Source organism: Bos grunniens, chromosome 4, assembly GCF_055505025.1.
Source record: "Bos grunniens cultivar Pamir isolate PY7600 chromosome 4, Bosgru_T2T1.0, whole genome shotgun sequence".
In the NCBI taxonomy this organism is placed as follows: domain Eukaryota; kingdom Metazoa; phylum Chordata; class Mammalia; order Artiodactyla; family Bovidae; genus Bos; species Bos grunniens.
The window spans coordinates 12,257,195-12,273,728 of NC_141168.1; the positions used below are offsets into that span (position 1 = coordinate 12,257,195).

Sequence of the window (16,534 nt, forward strand, 5' to 3'; positions counted from 1 at the left end):
GATTCTATTAAGGCAGATAACGCAAAGCCAAGTTTTTCATTTGTTCTCTAAACAGACACAATTATTATTTAACCTATTGGAGTGGAAACCAGAGAATCTCATGTAGACTGTTAGAAGTGAAAGAGATCTTGAAAAACAGGTTGGGAATTCAGTCCGTCCCTTGCCTTCATAGATGACTCACCTGTGTCACAAGGGGGACATGTGACTTGTATATGGTTCTGTGGTTGTTAAGGGAGTATACTATACTATAGTTGGGCTTTTCTGGTGCTCAGTGGTAAAGAATCCACCTGCCAATGCAGAAGACACAGGTTCGATCCCTGGGTCAGGAAAACCCCTTGGAGAAAGAAATGGCAACTTACCCCAGTAATACCCCAGTAGTCTTGCCTGGGAAATCCCATGGACGGAGGAGCCTGGTGGGCTACAGTCCGTGGAGGTTGCAAAGAGTCAGACAGGACTTAACGACAGAACACCAACAAAACTGCACTGTAGTCAGGTCTCCAGTGTATTCACCCAGGGTTTCAGGGTTCTTTGTGCTACCCTTAGTCCAGATGAAGAGCCAAAAGCAGTTACTATTCCACCACTCCCCTTTGCTGACAAAAAAAGGTCCGTGTAAAATACCCTGACTTGGATGTAGGACATGTATAGAAATCAATTAGAAATTGATTTTTAACATTTTATATGTTACAGAATGTGGCATGGTAGATAACACACTTGTGTTATGTATGCACAAATATGTTACTTAAAATATTTTCTCTATAGATCTAATAGGATTGTAGCAACATTTTTTTAGAGTTACAAACACTGAATCTTTGATGGATCACAGCCAACAGAAAATGTGTTAGCCTCTGAGAGTAGCTTTCGCTCTTTAGAGAATGGTAGATGTGTTCTAAAATAAGGAAACTTGCCCTCGAATATGCACACGCTCCCTCTCATTGCCCTCTGAAACTCATGGTCCATCCTTGTTAAAAATCCCCTGTATTTATAATGTCTTCACATGTAACACCAACAGAAAGTGGGCTTTTTTCTAAGGACAGCGGTTCTCTGCAGCCATAGTAGTGCTGTTGAATGTTTTGTCTTTTCTCCTGCTTTTTCTAGAAGGGGCCCCAGAAGTAAGAGTGGATGACTTCACTGTTCTTTGCTGTTTCCAGACCTGTGTGATCCACTGGCCACCTGAGCACTTGACATGTAGCTAGCCTAACAAGGTGTGCCATCCCTGTGAAATACATTGAGGATTTTGAAGACCAAGCAGGAAAAAAAAAGAATGTAAAGTATCTTTATTTTTCCAGCTTTATTGAGATACTTGATATATAACACTGTGTACATTTAAGGTACATAACATGATTTAATACACATCCATATTGCAAAATGAGTACCCTAATAAGAGTTAGTTAGCAAGTCCATCACCTCACATGATTTTTTTTGTTTGTTGTTGTGACAGAACATTTACGGTCTACTTTTAGTAACTTCCAAGCATGTAGTTCAGTATTGTTAGCTATAGTCACCCTGCTGTCCATTAGATATTTAGAACTTATCATTTATCTGGAAGTTTGTACTTTTTGACCAGTGTCTCTCTACTTCCCTATCCCCTCAACTGACATTCTCCTCTCTCTCTCTCTTTTTTTTTTTTTTGAGTTTAGAATCATTTTATTTGTTTATTTTTAAACTTCTTTATTTTGTAATGGGGTATAGCCAATTAACAAGATTGTTATAGTTTCAGATGAACAGCAGAGGTATGCAGCCATCTATATTCATGTATCCGTTTTCCCCTAAACTCCCCTCCCATCCAGGCTGCCATGTAACGTTGAGCAGAGTTCCATGTACTGTATGGTAAATCTTGTTGGTTGTCCATTTTAAATGGAGCAGTACGTACAAGGCATTCCACTCTTCTTTGAGTTTAGTTTTTTTTTAATTTTACTTGTGAGGTCATACAATGTTTGTCTGTCTTTATCTAATTTATCTCACTTAGTATCTCAAGCCTCCAGCTTCATCCATGTTGTCACAAATGGTAGAATTTCCTTCTTTCTTGTGTCTGAATATTGTTCCATTGTGCGTATGTTTGTGTGTATTATATATATAATACGCAGATACATATATATGTATCTCACATATTTTCTAATCTTTTTTATGCATTCGTCTGTTGACAGACACTTTTCTTGACTATTGTGAATAATGCTGCAATGAACATTGGAATGTGGTTATCTCTTTGAGACCATGACTTCTTTTGTATATTACCCAGAAGGAGCAGAAGAAAGATGGCTGGATCATATAGAAGTTCTGTGTTTAATTTTTTGAAAGTGAAGTGAAAGTGAAAATTGCTCAGTTGTGTCCAACTCTTTGAGACTCCATGGGCTATACAGTCCATGGAATTCTCCAGGCCAGAATACTAGAGTGGGTAGCCTTTCCCTTCTCCAAGGGATCTTCCCAACCCAGGGATTGAGCCCAGGTCTCCCACATGGCAGGCGGATTCTTTACCAGCTGAGCCACAAGGGAAGCCTTAATTTTTTGAGAGCCTTTCATACTGTTTTCCATAGTGGCCACACCAATTTCATTCCCATCAACAGCGTGTAAGAGTTCCCTTTTCTTCACCTCCTTACTAATCTTACTTACTACTTACTTACTTACTAATCTCTCATCCTTTTGATAACAGCCATTCTGACTGGTGTGAGGTGGTATCTCATTGTGGTTTTGATTTGCACTTCTCTGATGGTTAGTGATGTTGAACTTCTTTTTACATGCCTATTGGCCATCTACATGTCCCCTTTGGAAAAATGTTTATTCGGTTCTTCTGCCCATTTTTTAACTGCTTGGTTTACTTGTTTATTTGTTTTGATGTTAACTTGTATGAGCCTTTCATATATTTGGGATATTAACCCTTTATCAGTCATATCATTTGCAAATATTTTCTCCTGTTCAGTAGGTTGTATTTTCATTTTGTGAATGGTTTCCTTTGCTGCAAAAAATCTTTTAAGTCTCATTAGGTCTCATTTGTTTAGTTTTGCTTTTACTTCCTTTGCTTTAATAGATAGATCCACAAAGAAAATCATGGGAGGGTTTTGAGCAGAAGGGTGCAAAATCTGATTTACATTTTGACAGGGTTATTTTTGTTACTATATTGAGAATAGATTGTGGAGAAATAAGGGCAAAAGCAGAGCTCTTTTGGAGGCCACTGCAGTCTTTCCCGTGAGCTATAATGGTGGTTCATATTCTCTGACAGATTTTGGTGGCCATGGTTGTGATGGGGTTGTAGGTAGTGAAGAGGGGAGAAATTTTGGATGTATACTGAACTGAGACTTCCCTGGTGGCTCAGATGGTAAAATAGATGCCTGCAACACCAGAGACCTGTGTTTGATCCCTAGGTCGGGAAGATCCCCTGGAGAAGGGAATGGCAACCCACTGCAGTATTCTTGCCCGGATAATTCCATGGACAGAGGAGCTTGGTTGGCTGCAGACCATGGGGTCTCAAAGAGTCGGGACAACTGAGTGACTTTCACTGAACTTAGGACCAATAGAATTTTTTTACGGAGTATAAGAAAGAGGAGTTAAGAATGAACCCTGGGAGTTTGGGGTAGAGTAGCTTTTGTGGGGAAAACAGTGGGAGAGCATGATTCAGGGAAAGATCAGGTTAACCTGGAGATCTCTATTGGATTCCAAATGCAGATGTCAAGTAAACATTGAATATGGGAGCCTGGAGTTGAGGAGAAAGGGTCTGGATTGACGATAGACTGTTAGAAAGTGTTGACATTGTTGATATTTAAAGCCACAAGGCTGTCAGAGAACACCAAGGCAGTATGTAATGACAGAAGAGAATTAAGGACCTTACTCTGGGCTATTCCAAAGTTGTTATGTTGGTTCCTGAGAGGAAGCAACCAATGAGATCAAAGAAATATGGTTTTGCTGGAAGCCCATATTTCTGTGAGAGACTGTATCTGGGAGGAGGTAAAAATAACCTTGTGTCAGATGTTGCTGATGGATCAAATATTATCAGAACTGATAACTGCTCAGAATGGCTTTCCATGTAATGCTAATAAAAGTCAGGACTTTACAGTGGCGTACTAAGGCTCTTTTCAGATCTAACATTTAGATTTTACTCTGATTCCTCCTAATTTTGCATTCAGTTCTCATGACTACCCTTCTGACACTCTTTGAACAGAGGAATGGGTAAAGAAGATGTGGAACATGAACATATATGCCATGGAATATTACTCAGCCATTCAGCGGAGCAAAATTGGGTCATTTTGTGGAGGTGTGGATGGACACAGAGTCTACCACACAGAGTGAAGTCAGAAAGTGAAAGTGAAAGTTGCTCAGTTGTGTCCAGCTCTTTGTGATCCCATGGTCTATGCTGTCCATGGCATTCTCCAGGCCAGAATACTGGAGTGGGTAGCCTTTCCCTTTTCCAGGGGATCTTCCCAACCCAGGAATCAAACCCAGGTCTCCCACGTTGCAGGCGGTTTCTTTACCAGATGAGCCACAAGGGAAGCCCAAGAGTACTGGAGCAGGTAGCCTATCCCTTCTCCAGCAGATCTTCCCAACCTAGGAATCAAACTGGAGTCTCCTGGATTGCAGGCGGATTCTTTACCAACTGAGCTATCAGGGAAGCCCAGAAAGAGACAGACAAATATTGTGTATTAATACATATATATGGAATCTAGAAAAATGGTACAGATGAACCCATCTGTAGGGCAGGAATACATATCTAGACCTAAAGAATAGACGTCTGGACATGGGTGGTGGTTTGTCTTGTTTACTGATCTATCCTAAGTGTTTAGTACCTGATAGTCGGTAAGTGATCAGCAAATATATATCGCCCGGGGTAACACATGTGAAATAAGTTATTGTTTTCAAAAGCTGCCAACTATGGGAATCCTTGCCAAGCATGTAAGTACTGTTTTGTACATTTTAGATGACATTAACTCAGCCTAATAATCAGCTTCTTGACTCTGGTTATTTATTCAGTTTTCCCTGACTTGTGTGAGTTGATGAAGCTCAGAAATGCTTACTGTCTGCTGTGTCGCACGCGCTGCAGCTGGTGTCTGTGTTTCTCAGGTCTCCTCTAGAAGGAGAATGAGAGACACAGGTGTACCAGCAGTCGTAACAAAGTCTGACTGTGTGTGCTGTAAGGAATAATCTGGGGGTTTTGAAGATCAGTCTGGTGCAGACACATGCGGACTCAGAGTTAGCCAAGGAGAGGCATTTGAAATTAAATGGCTGTTTGGCTCACAGGTCCTAAAGGGGAAAGGCATGCAGGAGGCCGTGCAGGGGCCTTATGGGCGGAGGCGCAGGGTCTGAGCTTAACCAAGCAGGTGGGGAGCCGGGAGACAGCAAGGCCCCGTGAGCAAGTGCCTTTGGGGGGTTTAGAGTAGGGACACAGCAGGAGTGTGAGGGGCTGTCACTTGGTGTGTTCTAGTGTCACTAGGTCAGTCAGAGGAGGGCAGGGAGGGAAACTTGTGGTAGAGACCAGTCTTACCACCCTGGTGTACCTGGTCCTTGGAGTCAGGGGCTTACAGTCTGTGGAAATGCTGAGGCATCCAGAAAATACTGTTTTGAAAATTTATATTACACTGGGTGGTGTTAGAAGTAATGTACCAGGTTTTGGATCCACATAGAAAAGATGTCCTGGCTGTCTGTAAACAGCCTACTTTAGCCTGAAAAGTCCTTCCCAGTGGCATTGTTGTCCTAAAGGCAGACATCTAGGCTTGTAAAGTGAAGTGAAAGTATTAATCACTCAGGCATGTCTGACTTTTGGGGACCCCATGGACTGTAGCCTGCCAGGCTCCTGTGTCCATGGAATTCTCCAGGCAAGATACTGAAGTGGATTGCCATTCCCATCTCCAGGGTATCCTTCTGACCCAGGGATCAAACCCGGGTCTCCTGCGTGGCATACAGATTCTTTACTATCTGAGCCACCAGGGAAGCCCTATTTAAATATACAGGGCTGGTGTCTGTGTTCTTTCTTCTATCTCTTTGAATGTCCTATTTCCAGCCAGAGCTAGACAACTACAGAAGCAGCTCCTGGCTGGCTCCTCCTGCCCCCTGCAGCTTACGTTGATCCTCTAATGTTTTTATAATCAGTCTTGCTAAATACTTCCTGTAGAGAAAATGAGTAGTGATGAGAAGTAATCTTGCTGCTTCTTTATTCTGAAAAATTCAGTGACTGATTTACAGATACTGCTTATTCATCATGATATGCCAGTGTGGAAGATGGGGATTAAATTTCAGCCTCAAAGGTTATGGGATCCCTCAAGGCTTGGAGTATAGTAATGAAAAATTGAGAACCTAAAATAAGGGATTTCAGAATCTGCATAGTGAATAAACTATTTTATCATCAGGTATTTGTTCTGCTGTGAATTTAGGATTATGTAGATAGGACTGTGCCGTGTGCTTTTTACTAGAGCTTTAGAACTTTCTCTACTGTATCTTCCATTGCTGTTCAGTTGCTCAGTCATGTCTGACTCTTTGCAAACCCATGGACTATAGCATACCAGGCTTCCCTGTCCTTTACTATCCCCTGGAGTTTGCTCAGACTTATATCCACTGAGTCAGTGATGCCATCCAACCATCTCATCCTCTGTCACCCCCTTCTCCTCCGTCCCTCAATCTTTCCCAGCATCAGTTTCTTTTCCAATGAATTGGCTCATCGTATCAGGTGGCCAAAGTATTGGAGCTTTAGCATCGGTCCTTCTAGTGAATATTCAGGGTGATTGCCTTTAGGATGGACTGGTGTCTTTCTTATATTGTCTTTCTTTTCAGTTTAAGGCAAATTCTCTTCGATTCTTCTGAGTTCCTATATAACTTCTGAGCCCTTGCCCTCTGGTCTGGAGTGTGACTATTTAAGATTTTTCAAGCACTGCTAAAAGCCATTACCTAACTTGACACCCCAAAGGCTTGTAGGTCACCCCTTTCTTCTGAAGACTAAGATGTCTTAATCTTTGCCTGTGTATTAGGAGTAATACATGTCTTCCTAGAGTGCATGGTCTTCCTCTGCCTCAAATCTAATTCTCAGAGTTCCAGAAAGATCTCCAAAAAAAAAAAATTAGATCTTCTAGATGTGTGGTATACTTGTCTTAAAATACTATAGTTTTGACACAAAGTATCATATTCAAAATCAAAATTCATATTCTCCCTACACTCTGAAAAGGTCAAAAATATGAAACTCATTCCCAACCTTGCGATTCTTCTGTGTAGTTTACTTTTGTGTTGTTATGAATCCCCCTTCTGATGTATATATTCTTATATTATGGTAGTTAATCTAGTTCTTCCTTTGGCTGACTGGTCCTTTCTTGCGGTGTCTTCACTTCATTCATCAAGCACTTGAGTGTCTTGCGTGTGTTAGGCACTATGAGGAGGACCAGGGTCGCAACCTGTGAGCTGCACAGCCTTTGGCTTTATGGCGACTTACGCCACTTACTGTTCCTCCAGGAACTGAGCAGGTTGTACCGGTGCAGGGCTGTCATGCTATTCTCCTAAAATCATGATTTCTTCAAGGCACATGTTATTTGAGCTTTTAAAATGTACTATTTAAAAACTAATAGCCAAATAGTTCCTATCTTTAAATAAGTTCTACTTTACTTCAGGTAGAGTGAGTAGTATAATTGTCAGTTCTTATTACATGTAAAGTTTTCTTGTGTCGACCTAAAAAATAGTCGCAACCTTAAAGTTGAGAGTTATGTTTTATCTGGTGGGAATTTTTAGGACTTCAAGCCCAGGAGACAGCATCTCAGGTGGCTCTGAGAGAACTGCTCTGAGGAGGGGAGGAGCCAGGTTATATAGAAGTTTTTCAGCAAAGGGCAGGTAGTCTGAACACCAAAAGGTTAATTAAAGAAAATTTAATTAAATTTAAAAAGTTAAAAAACTAATTAAAGAAAACCAAGTGGCTCAGACAGTAAAGAACCTGCCTGCAGTGTGGGAGATCTGGGCTCAATCCCTGCGTCGGGAAGATCCCCTGGAGAAGGAAATGGCAACCCAGTCCAGTATTCTAATCTGGAAAATCCCATGGATCTAGGAGTCTGGCAGGCTATAGTCCATGGGTTGCAAAAAGTCAGACAAAACTGAGCAGCTAACAACAGCAACAGATAGCCTAAGTTAAGGAATTTAACAGTTTTCTGTGCATTGGAAGATGCAAGAGTCTGGGCTCACTGAAATCATTCCTCCCATATGCCTCTCAGCTCTCTGAGGCCAGGATACTGCGTTGGTCATTGATCACACCTTGAGTTCCTCGATGCTCACCATAGGGAGTGGCTGCAGCCTGAAGGGAGAAGGCAGTGGCACCCCACTCCAGTACTCTTGCCTGGAAAATCCCATGGATGGAGGAGCCTGGAAGGCTGCAGTCCATGGGGTCGCTGAGGGTCAGACACGACTGAGCGACTTCACTTTCACTTTTCACTTGCATGCATTGGAGAAGGAAATGGCAACCCACTCCAGTGTTCTTGCCTGGAGAATCCCAGAGACAGGGCAGCCTGCTGGGCTGCCATCTGTGGGGTCGCACAGAGTCAGACACGTCTGAAGTGACTCAGCAGCAGCAGCCTGAAGGCTGCCAGATTGAACAGGTACTGTTCTCCTTCCTGAGTGCCTCTCGGGCTCAGGGATTCGTATTTGGAGAGCAGGAATCACTGATGACTGTGACATTCTTGTTTACTGATATGGCAGGAAATACTCTATTTCTTACTTACAATATTTTGATTAATCTCTCCAGCTTTTCCTTTTTCATGATCAGTATAGCAGCTTTGACTCTGTTGATGCATGAGAAGATCAGGCTGACTAGCCAAAGGAAAGAGACCAGGCAACATCTCTCTTTCATTCTCCTTAAGAGCTTTGGCCAAAGGAGACTGTGACCCTGCACCCTTCCACTGCTCCGTGGCCATTCTTCAACCATTGTTCTTATAAGTTAGGAAAGCATCACAGGGATTTTATATATAAATATCATGGAAATGTGTTATCCACAATAGGGAAATGTTTAAATAAACTACACTGTAATGATAGGAAATGCTTTCTTTAAAGTGTTAAGTGAAAAAAATAGCATATCAAATGACATGTAACAATAATAAACATATTAATAATAATATAAATGTAATAATACCAAAAATAATACAGTGGAAGAGCGGCTGACGTGTTTTAAGCAATCACTGTGTTATGAACATGTTTTAAGTCTTTGCACTTATTAACCCATTTAGTGTCCTCATTTAATCCCCAGAACAACCCTATCAATTGGCCATTGTTAGCCAGTTTTTCCATGCAAACAGAAAAATGTGGTACAGGGAATTTAGGCAACTTGCTAGGTTCAGTGAAGACAGTTCAGGTCTTTAACATACTTGGATTGTGGTGGGGGGCAATGACAGACCTCAGACCTGTAAAAGAGGCTCCTTCACTGTTGGGTGCTATGTGTCATCAATGTGGCCACAGGGATGCTATATGGGTAGATGGGAGCAGCACCAGCTGTGGATTTGGGAAGACTTCCACGTGGAAGAAACATGGAGCAGAGTTTTAAAGGAAGAGTTGGTTAGTTTTCCAGCTGAATAGGCAAATGGGAAAAACTTAGGATTGGTACCAAAAATGTTGCTCTCAGAAGCTGACTGCTACGTAACCAATCATGGGACTTCATCTGAACAACACAGTCACTGTCTGCTGTTTCTTCATGGCTTATCTAACAAAAGAGAGTATTCAAAGCTCTATGGAAGTATTCAATGCTATTTAATCATTTTAAATTCCTTAAATATGTGACTGCCGATTTTCCTGTGGTTTCTCAGGTAGATATGATCGTGACCTTGGGAGGACTTGCTGGACGCTTTGACCAGATCATGGCATCTGTGAGCACTTTGTTCCAAGCGCCTCAAATAACTTCTTTGCCAGTTATAATAATCCAAGAGGAATCTCTCATCTACCTGCTCCAACCGGTAAGTGAGGATTAAATAGACTGTCTGCACTTTGCTTCTACAAAACCTGTAAGATTTTTGTAGATAAGGCGAAAGCATCTGCCCAGTTTATGTGTTTCAACTGAGTGAAGTTGACAAGTTTGACTGCCTCTGGTCACTGAGGGGGAAATAGGTGGAAGAGAAGCTGTAAAACTTTCATTTTGTTGTACTTAGAAAAAAAAAATCAAAGAAAGAAAATAAGGTTTTCAATTAAGTTGATTAAGAATTAAATTTAGCATTTTTGCATTTTGAGCAGCTGCATATGAGTGTCACTTGAGAAAAATCTCATCAGAGGAAGCACAAAGCTTGGCAAATATTTCAAATGGAATTCTCAGATATTTTCAGTGTTGTCGTAATTGGAAACTGTATTTGATTTTGTGAAGTACTTAAAGTCTTTAGCTTTTACTGTTCATAAGTTGCTTGCTTGTTAATTTCACTTTCATGATGATGTCATTCATTTCCCATGATAAACTGCAAGGGGGTTTTTTATCAATGTAGTGCTTAGAATAGAATTCTTATTATATAAACACGTTTTATGAGGTTGATGGGTGTATTTCAGTTTGAAAAATGATAGCTTGGTAACTTTTTTTTTTAAAACAGTGGACAGTTTTTTCCTTTTTTGCCTCTCATTGTAGTGTGCTACATATAGCTTTGCTCCCACTCCATCTGCTGTTCACCATCTGTAGCTTGTCATTACCTAAAAATTGTTGTTTGGTTAATATGGCAAGTTATAATGCATGCTGACCATTGTTCAGCCACTTGTGCGTTGTTTTTTTTTGCACTGCCTGGCTTTGTTGCTTTCTGGAACACTTTCTGTGAGATGTGAAAAGGAAGTTGAAGAATTCAGTTTTCAAACTTCATGCTGTCCATTTGTTTGGTCAGCAAACAGTTATGGCGTGCCTGTTGCCTACCTGTTACACTGCTGGGTAATTGAAGATTAAGCAGAAATAGTAACATAGGTTCTTTAGAACTATAGTTCTGTATCCTGCATCAAACCTGGACTGGCGATTCGTTTCTTATGTGATATTGTACATGTTTTAATGCCGTTCTCCCAAATCATCCCCCCATCCTCTCCCACAGAGTCCAATAGGCTGTTCTATACATCTGTGTCTCTTTTGCTGTCTCGCATACAGGGTTGTCGTTACCATCTTTCTAAATTCCATGTATATGCGTTAGTATAGTGTATTGGTGTTTTTCTTTCTGGCTTACTTCACTCTGTATAATAGGCTCCAGTTTCATCCACCTCATTAGAACTGATTCAAATGAATTCTTGTTAATGGCTGAGTAATAAAATAAATAAGAAAAAAAAAGAACTATAGTTCTGAAGATCTGTAGTACATGTCCAGTGAAGGAGACATTAAACACAAACATAAAGCTAGATTGAAAGTTTAGAACATAAAGATGATAAAAGGTTATATAATCTGGTCATGGGTGTGGCAAGGAAATGCTTACAGAGGCATTCACATTTTATTCAATCAATTAACTCAACAAATGTTTACTGAGTACCTGCTGTGTGTCAAGTGCTTTTCTGAGGATACAGCAGCCAGCAATAGCAAAACCCTTGCTTTCATGGAACATGAATTCTGTAGAGCTTACGTTTCAACAGACCCTTGAAGGATGAGTAGATCTCTGTTATGGGAAATGATGGGAAAGTCATTCCAGTTAGAAGGAGCCACTAAAGAAAGAAAGAGCTGCAGGGCATGTTGTGGGATCTACAGGTAATACTGAGCAGCCGTATGGAAAATACCTAAATATCAGACTCAGAAGACTCTGAGGTCCAGAAGACTCGTTTAGATCCTGACTGTGAAAAGCCTTGAATGATATATACTAGAGTATGAATTTTTTTTGCCATAAGCTATGGCAAAGTCATTAAAATAGTTCAGTTAGCAGTCTGACATGCACAGATATGCTTCTTAGATTTCTAATTAGGTGTTTGTTAAATACTTACAATTTCCTGACACTTTCTGAAGTGTGAAACTCTCTACAGCTGTGAAGCATTGAACTTTATTGTTTTATTATTTTTTTATTTATATGATTCTATGAATACTAAAATAGTCAACTGTAACTTGTCTCTGTATAAATACTTTGGCTAAGAAGTAACTAGATATCATAGAATAATTTTTGAAAAGTAAAGTTGAAACATTAACTGATAGCAAAGTTAGTTAGTTAGTTAGTTCAGTCGCTCAGTCGTGTCCGACTCTTTGTGACCCCATGAATAGCAGCACACCAGGCCTCCCTGTCCATCACCATCTCCCGGAGTTCACTCAGACTCACGTCCATCGAGTCAGTGATGCCATCCAGCCATCTCATCCTCTGTCGTGCCCTTCTCCTCCTGCCCCCAATCCCTCCCAGCATCAGAGTCTTTTCCAATGAGTCAGCTCTTCTCATGAGGTGGCCCAAGTACTGGACTGATAGCAAAAGCCACGTCTAAAAATGACTTCTGCTCTTAAGATCTTTTCATTGTCTGTGGTGTTCTGTACCTTTATTGTATAAATACAGACTTCCTAAAATGTATTCAGCTTGGGATTTCTTAGAATTAATTCTCTGTCTATAGGTTGCTGTCTGTCATCAGTTTGGAGAACTCACAGCCGTTATGTTTTCAAATATTGTCCCATCATATTCTCTTTCTTTCTTCTTCTGCAACTCCAAATGGGTGTATATGTGTGTGTATATATATGTATACATATATACATATACACATATACGTGTATATATATGTGTGTATATCTATACACACACACACACACACACACACACACACACACACATATGATCCTCTAATTGCATCACATATATCTCAGAACTTCCTTCATATTTTCTTAGTTTCTCTGAGCTGCATTCTGAAGTTCCTCATAACCTCTGCAAACCACTTCACTCTTCTGCTTTAGCTGTTCTATTTTGCTACTAAACTTATCCTTTTCGTAGCAGAGGCTTTTAAATTCCTGTCATGATTCATCTCTCTTACATACTTTCTCCTTACTCACAATTTAAAAACTCTTAAAATGTAATTGTTGTACTTTCTTTATAGTCTAGAATAATTCTGATATCTGCAGTCTTTATAAGTTAGCTGTCTTTTCTGTTCTTTTTTCCCTTTATATTTTGTAACCTTGATTTCATTCTGTATTTTGTGATTTTTCTCTGTGACCTCGTATTTCTGAGAACTTTCCCCGTGGGAATTACTTGAAATAGGAGTTAAAAGTGAGTCCAAGAAGACTCTGGAGTGGATTTCTAGCCCAGTTATTTATAGACACTAAAAACTTAAGACCTTTTGTTTGAGATTTTTGGGAGACTATCTAGGTGGTATATATTTTGAAGCTAATTCTGCTGGGAGTTTGACTTCTGATTACAGATGCCCCAGGAAGACTTGTTCCTCTTTTCATTCTGAATTTGGTCGGCAGTTTTCCTAGCATTCCCGTGGGAGTGTTCTTTCTCTTCCTCTTTGCTCTGTGAGTGTTTGCTTAAGCAGTGCAGTCTCCTTTACACTCCTACCTTGCTCAAGCTCACTCTCCTGATGACCTCCACACTCGGAGGCTGAAGAAATTGACGTGCAGGTTCATGATTTGGTAAAAAAGAAAAATCAAATGCGTGTAAGGTGAAAGTTAGATTTGGTGTTCCTTTTCAATCAAAACCTAGTTTTGGGGTTTTGAGTATTCTTTGGTGGGGGGAGGGGAAAGGTTTGATGCATTTTCAAAGATCCTCCCCCCCTTTTTTTTTCCTAGCTTTTTGTTGTTCTCAATTGGCCAGGGCACTAATCTACCCTGGGTATGTTGCAATGATAATTAACCCCCAAATCTCAGAGGCTTAACTGAGAATGAGCTTAAATTTTTTTTTTTTCTCATTCATGGAGAATCTGCTATGGTTTGGGCGGTATGGTCTACTTCGTATCTGAGCCAGTTGGGACACATTGAGGCAGCAGGGCAAAAAGATAACTATAAGGAGGAGTGGTACTGCATGTTTTCTTCTTTAAAATTTTTATAAATGCATTTATTTTTTGGCTGTGTGGCGTGTGTAATCTTACTTCCCCAACCAGGGATCGAACCCATGCCCCTTGCTTTGGAAGTGCAAAGTCTCAGCCCCTGGACCACCAGGTACCACGTGTTTTTAAAGGCCAGGCCTGGCAGTGGCTCGCGTTGCCTTTGGTGGGAACGCAGTTACACTGCCCCAGCCCACTGTGAGGTGGTCTTAAGAGAGGAAGCCGTGGGCTGGAGAGAGGACTTAGCAGAGGGCATAGTCTCTGTCAGAGGGCCAGAAGCTGAAGTTGGGAGAGAAAGGCTGGGGTCGGGACCCTACACAAAACGTGTAGTAATGTAATCATCTTTTCTTTTCATTTGTAGTATGACTCAAAGTTTACTCATTAAAGAAGAGAATCCCCAGGTCCCCAAACATAGTGATCGTGATGAGCGTGCCTACACACACCATGAGTGTGTTAGTCACTCAGTCTTTGTGCGTCCACGGACTGTAGCCCTCCGGGCTCCTCTGTCCATGGAATTCTCCAGGCAAGATTACTGGGGTGGGTTGCCATTCCTTTCTCCAGGGGATCTTTCCCATCCGGGGATCGAACCTGGGTCTCCTGCACTGAAGGCAGATTATTTACTGTCTAAGCCATCAGGCCCTCTAGAATCTCTGGTCTGTTTGTTTTTGTCTTATTGAAACGACTAGAAAATTACCTTATCCTAAGCAAGTAATGATTGCATAGTGTGAATTGGAAAGCTTGTGCAAGACCACGCCCTCCATCACATGGAGCAGTGAGAATGTTTAGCACAGACTTTGGTCTGGGGGCTTGGCAGGGCCGACCGGAGACACTGCCCGGGTCCCTGCTTCTCAGTCACTTGCTTTTGTATTGGAGTACCGTTGCTTTAGTTTCTACTGTACAGCTGTATGTGTACACATAGCCGCCCAGTTTCGGCTTCCCTCGCCATTTAGTCACCATAGAGCACTGAGGAGGAGGGCATGGCAACCCACTCCAGTATTGTTGCCTGGAGAATCCCATGGACAGAGGAGCCTGCCAGGCTACAGTCCATTGGGTCGCAAAGAGTTGGACGCAACTTAGCAGCAGCAGAGCACTGAGTAGAGGTGTGCTATGCGGTAGGTTCTCATTAGTTACCTATGCTATGCTATGCTGTGCTGTGCTAAGTCACTTCAGTTGTGTCCGACTCTGTGTGACCCCATAGACGGTAACCTACCAGGCTCCCCCGTCCCTGGGATTCTCCAGGCAAGAACACTGGAGTGGGTTGCCATTTCCTTCTCCAATGCATGAAAGTGAAAAGTGAAAGTGAAGTCTCTCAGTCGTGTCTGACTCTTAGCGATCCCATGGACTGTAGCCTACCAGGCTCCTCCGTCCATGGGATTTTCTAGGCAAGAGTACTGGAGTGGGGTGCCATTGCCTTCTCCATTAGTTACCTATACATAGTATCAATAATGTATATATGTCAACCCCAGTCTCCCAATTCATCCCACCCCTCCCCATCATCCCTCCTTGGTATCCATACTTTTTCCCCCTCTATGTCTGTCTCTCTCTTTCTGTTTTGTAAATAATATAATCTGTACCACTTTTTCAGACTCTATCCATAAGCATTAACATACCTTATGTAATTTTCTGACTGACTTCACTCTGTATAACAGAGTTGTCAGTCAGCTTCTAGGACAACTGCAAAACCCAAAATGAGTGTGTTTGAGGGCTTAAGATACCAATCAGTCTTACACACTCTACCATATTTGTAAGCAGTTTTAATGGTATACTTATGAAATGTGATTAATACCAAAAATCTGTTAAAAGCTATATTAAAATTATTGCAGAGATTCAACCTACATCCTAGAAATGGGATATGTACCATTGGAGCTAAAATGACTGTGCAATATGTGTTTTCACATATCTCCGCATTGTATGTTGCACATATAATAAAGCACACGTCTGTATTCAGTAGTGTGCATATTGAGGATGGATGTCTGTGGGATGCTGTTCCTGGTTAATAGGGCTTATTGTAATCATGGTCAGGATGGGCACACCATAAACATAAATTGAAACCATTTGCAAATATTTTGGGACTAGACTGAAGAAATCAATCTGGTATGCTTCAGTGACAAATAAAGAACAGTTTCAAAGTGTTTTAAATGTAGTTTTTAATTGAAAGTCATCAGATAGCTGATCTTGAGAAAGCTCATTTGGGGACTTTCATAAAAAGCATCTATTTGAGCTTCATAACAATCCTGGGGGAGGAAAGCAGGACAGGCCATACGGTCACATGGCAGTGTTTTGACTCCATGGTTGTTCCACTACATTTCCTCCTTCATGGCATTAATGGGCTAAGATGCAAATGACACTCTTTACACAAGCCACAGTGCACAGATTGTGCATTATCTGTTGTGTGTGTGTGTGTGTGTTATCTACAACATTCTTTTCAAATAAGATTAATCTTGGTTGCGCTTTAAGGGTATATCCCTCCTTGTGGCTACACCCTGAAATTAAACAAAAACAATACTATGTGTTTTCCTCAATTATAACAAAATCTACCTACAAAAAAAAACTTTGTCCATTTAAGCAGATTAAATGAGAGGATCATCAAACCACTAACATACATAAAAAGTGCTAAAATTCAATATAAATGTTAATTATCATTTGAATATTG

At 41.0% G+C, this 16,534-nt stretch overlaps 1 protein-coding gene across 22 annotated transcripts in view; it reads left to right on the forward strand.

The window, feature by feature from the left end:
* The window catches only part of TPK1 (thiamin pyrophosphokinase 1), a 391,983-nt gene that overhangs the window by 219,989 nt on the left and 155,460 nt on the right, over positions 1-16,534 (forward strand). For 21 of the 22 annotated variants that reach the window (XM_086398263.1, XM_086398267.1, XM_086398254.1 and 18 more), the window contains one exon: positions 9,744-9,890. In XM_086398263.1, the coding sequence (XP_086254389.1) occupies positions 9,744-9,890 (147 nt within the window). Of the gene's footprint in view, positions 1-1,095; positions 1,264-9,743; positions 9,891-16,534 lie in introns of those variants that run through there. The other variant, XM_086398274.1, reaches the window with a different exon arrangement.